The sequence below is a fragment of the Seriola lalandi genome, unplaced genomic scaffold, assembly GCF_002814215.2.
Source record: "Seriola lalandi dorsalis isolate HSWRI2012SDOR001 ecotype SW California unplaced genomic scaffold, Sedor1 jcf7180002054181, whole genome shotgun sequence".
Taxonomy (NCBI): domain Eukaryota; kingdom Metazoa; phylum Chordata; class Actinopteri; order Carangiformes; family Carangidae; genus Seriola; species Seriola lalandi.
In genome coordinates, this window is record NW_019524734.1 from 15766 (window position 1) to 19895 (window position 4130).

Below are 4130 nucleotides of genomic sequence, written 5' to 3' on the forward strand. Positions count from 1 at the left end.
CATATGTACATATATTTCACACATTGAAATTCAACACATGTACAGTACATATATTACATTCATGTATGTGCATTCCTGAATGTAAATTCAGACCACGTATGTTAATGAACTGTTTGGTTGACAGTATTAAAGCCAATCTTTTTGTTTTGGAGAGATGGCGGGGTTGTTGCGTCCCTACTAATGTTGAGAGCAAACCTACGCCCTTGGTCTCTATGATCTCTATCAGATTACATACAGTATTTATCTAATCCGTCTCTATTATCATTTTCCAGACAACCCAGCCATAGCCAACGTAGAGCTGATAACTGATACGGGCAAAAGCATTAACCTTGGACCCCAGCATGTCTTCTGTGACATGCCCCTCACCTTGCGGCTTGACACTCACAGTGTCGCCATCACCGCAATAAAACTCTGCACCTTTGATGAGAAGATGGAGATCGATGCAGCCATGTTGTCCTCAGGCACCGGCAGCCCGCTGTGCTCTGGCTGCCAGCCTCTGCTGTACTGGATTCAGCGGCAGCCGCCCTTCACCGGCAAACCCTCATTGCCCCAGACTCAGCAGACATTCACTGACAGGTAAATGTTAAATGTTCACTCAGCTAAGATTACTTTGCTTTCATGTTTTCAGGGCTTTTTTGGAGTATAAGCAAATTACCTTCACTCAATAATGTTATATCAACCCGAAATGTGGTTGTACAGACATTCTTTGTTCATAAATCAGGCAGGGATTTGCTTTGCAAGAGGCAACCACAATGCATAACGGGAATTGACAGGTGTTTTTTCCACCCAAACCACCTTAAAATACTCAGGGCTCCACTTGAGGCGAGTTCCAGAGTCTGGTTTTCTCTCAGGTGTGGATGAATATTTATATCATGGACGCAGTGCCCACTGCTAATGCTGGATACACAGACACAAAGAAACACTCACACACCGGCTTGTCAGACATCAGCAGTTCAGAGGGAAATAAGACTGAGGGTGAAAGAAAAAAAAAATGTTTTTCAGAGCCAAGATGGAGTATAAATTCCACAGCATACCTATGAGTGTGAGTGTGTGTGTGTGTGTGTGTCCTCAGATCTGCTCATCTGCTCATCTCTTAAAAGTGTTTGGGTCTGGTTCTGTTTGAAAAGCTCAGAACACAAATGTTTCCAACATGGGGATGCCGAGCTGCGGCTACCGATCCAAATCTGTTTCAACAAGCATATACTCAATCAAAAGCATGCTGAAGTTTCAGGGCTAAGTTGAGTCAGTTTGTTTCCTGTCTCGTACTGTGGGGTGTCCAAATGATTACCGGAATCCAAATATAAAGCCACAAGCCAGTTTGGTTTTTATCTCACCAAAAAGCAGCCCTCCCTGAAAATACCCTTAAATCTCTCTACTCTCATCCCTTGTTATACAACTTTTGCACCAAAGCTGATAAGAACCTGCCAGTTTATGACTGCTGTGTCACATGATTGCAGATCATTTGGGGCTGATTTCAAATGTTGTGGCATTCTGAGTTTCTGAGAAGCTGTTGCTGTTTTACAGAGCGGGGCAGATGTTCGGTGGACACAGCTTCAGAAACAGTTTATTTTTCAGGGAACACGTCTCCTATGTTACACAAGCTGTGTCTAAGTGCAAAAAGATGTAAGAACCGATGGGAATTAAGTTATGTGGGACTGAGGAGGGCAGAGAGGGGTTGATGTGAGGAGAAGAGAGTGTTTGAGAGCAATGAGTTTGGAAGAAAAAGGAGAGAGCAAGAGAGGGTGGGATAATGGGGGAAGAGAGGATGAAAAAGAAGAGGAGTGAGAGTGGAGGCAAAGGGAATTGGAAAAGATGTAGATAAGCACAGAGAGACACAAAACAGAGGTGTGGGGGGAAGAGAGGTTTGAAGAGAAGAAATGAAACTTAAAGTGGAGGATAATGTGGGTGAGGGAAGGAGAGGCGAGGGGTGAGGGAAGGTAAGGGGGACAGAGGGAGACGACAGCACCGAAGAGGTGAAGCGAAGTAAGCAGAAGCAGACTTTTTTTTTTCTTCCTTTTTTGAATATGAACCAAATGTGAGCAGCAGAGGCCATAAACACCAGTAACTGCTTGGATCAAGTCCTCAGCCGTTTCCTCCTGCTGAACTTGCACCGTGGTCAGCACAGGCTGACTAAGAGGAACAGAGAGAGAGAGAGAGAGACAAGTAGGACTGTTAACAAAATAAAATTAACAAAATTAACAAAAATATTTTCACCTAACTTGATGCTTGAGACTGCAATTATTCCTAAGTGTTTCAGATATCTTTGTTAATCAGGTATTCTGTGATTGTACGTTGAAGGAAAACCTAATTTTGAAACAAATGAATGAACCAATGAATGAAGTTTATATGAATAAAACAACACAAAAGAGGAGAGAAGAAATCATCATTTTGGCTTCAGTGAGGATGGGGACAGTTTGGGACGGGGTATGTTTGATCAAAACTAGATCGTATGACATCCTGTCTGACCAGATAGGAACTCACAAGTGATCTGAGTGGGGTGAAGTCTGTTTTCCTCTCCATATTTGTTTCTCCTCATCCTAACCTGAAGCTTATCACTATCCCCAACCAATATCATTTAAATGTGGGGAAAATGCTGCACACTTTCAGATAGTCTCTCCTGGAAGACATTAATACTGTTGCACTTGGTTGCATGCATGTTTAAGTGACAGAAATAGGTGTATGTAACAAGAGAGAAAACCCTGACCCTGACCCTGACCCTGACCCTGACCCTGACCCTGACCCTGCACAGCTGGACAATCACTGCATGAAGTGGGTGTGAAAGTCAGATTGACACTTTTTTAGTTAAGACAGTCAGATGGTCAAACTACATCTAAACCCCCCCCATACACACACACACACACACACACACACACACACACACACACACACACACACACACACACACACACACATCTGTCTGACATGGGGGTGCAAGGTCTGCGTCTAACAAGTTTCGCCAACAAAAAGTATCTTTTTCATACTTCACACAACTACTATCATCACTTTTGGTGTGTATAACTGACTGCAACAGCATGAAGGTGTTTGGAAGTGTGTGTGTTCCCCCCCCCCCCCTGAGTTTGGCCTTCTGGGACAGCTGTAAACACCTCTGCCTTCAGACATGGTTGCACAAAATTTTGTACAAACTTGTTGCCAAAGCATTTATTTTTTTTCTTGGAGTGCGCACAGTGTGGAGTATTCTCCAGGGGCTGGTTGCGCAAGACACCTTAAGTTTTCTACTCAAGTATGACACTTTTAATTTCTCCTTAGCTCAGGGAGTTACTTAAGGGTGTTGCACGGAATCTCTTTAATGGTTTGCATTGTTAAGGAAAGAAAGTTAAGGAATTTGCAACAATGAAAGAGATTTTACAGCAGTAAAATTTCACAGTTTCCATGGAGACGGTTTGTTTGCTGGCAGTAGCACTTGTGATTCCTGCTATCACTTTTGGGACGCCTGCTACTCCTCGGGCAGCCTCCTTAACTACTTAGTATTTACTGATAATAAAGAAGAAAAAGAAAAGTCAAATGCATTTATGCAACTTTTCTGAAAACAAAAAAAAATGCTTTATGCTAATTTTGTTTATAGTTTAAGAGGAAATTAGACATGAAGGGAGGAAGTGGAAGTGAAACTTAAACCTCAACATAAATATCCTGAAGGAGTGAGCGGAGAGAGAGAAAAGGAATGGGGGCAGATGGTTGGAGAATATTGACAAATATAGATACAGTACGGATAAATAGCCGGAGGGGAGCTTTTCAAATTCTTCACTTATCTGATCCATAATTAATAAAGGAAATTTGTGGAGTCTGGAGAAACTGGACACACCTCAGATGCTGAGCTGATCTGTGTACCAGGAGGATACTGAAGCAGCAGCTCTGTGCCTGCAAACAGGGAGGAGGCTCTTTTTATAGACGCAGCCCACCAAAACAGGTCAATAGTCCTGACACTGGAGCGAAGGTATCGTTACACACACTTCCTGCTGTTGGGCTCTAAGGTCACTGGATACTGCAAGGTTACAGATAGAAGCCACTGTAAGTACAAGTTCCACTTTTGTTGCCGCGATCCAGAGAGCCGCTGTTTGTAGAATCCATCAGGATTAATGTAGCGTTGACTTGTCGGGGGGGGGGGGGGGGGG

General features: G+C 43.3%; 1 protein-coding gene across 1 annotated transcript in view; it reads left to right on the plus strand.

Annotated features, from left to right (window-relative positions):
- Positions 1-266: 266 nt before the first annotated feature.
- Positions 267-4130, plus strand: part of pappa2 (pappalysin 2) — a 40289-nt gene continuing 36425 nt past the window's right edge. The window contains exon 1 of the mRNA XM_023403712.2: positions 267-576. Within this exon, the coding sequence (XP_023259480.2) occupies positions 356-576 (221 nt within the window). The 5' untranslated portion in view covers positions 267-355. The remainder of the gene's footprint in view (positions 577-4130) is intronic.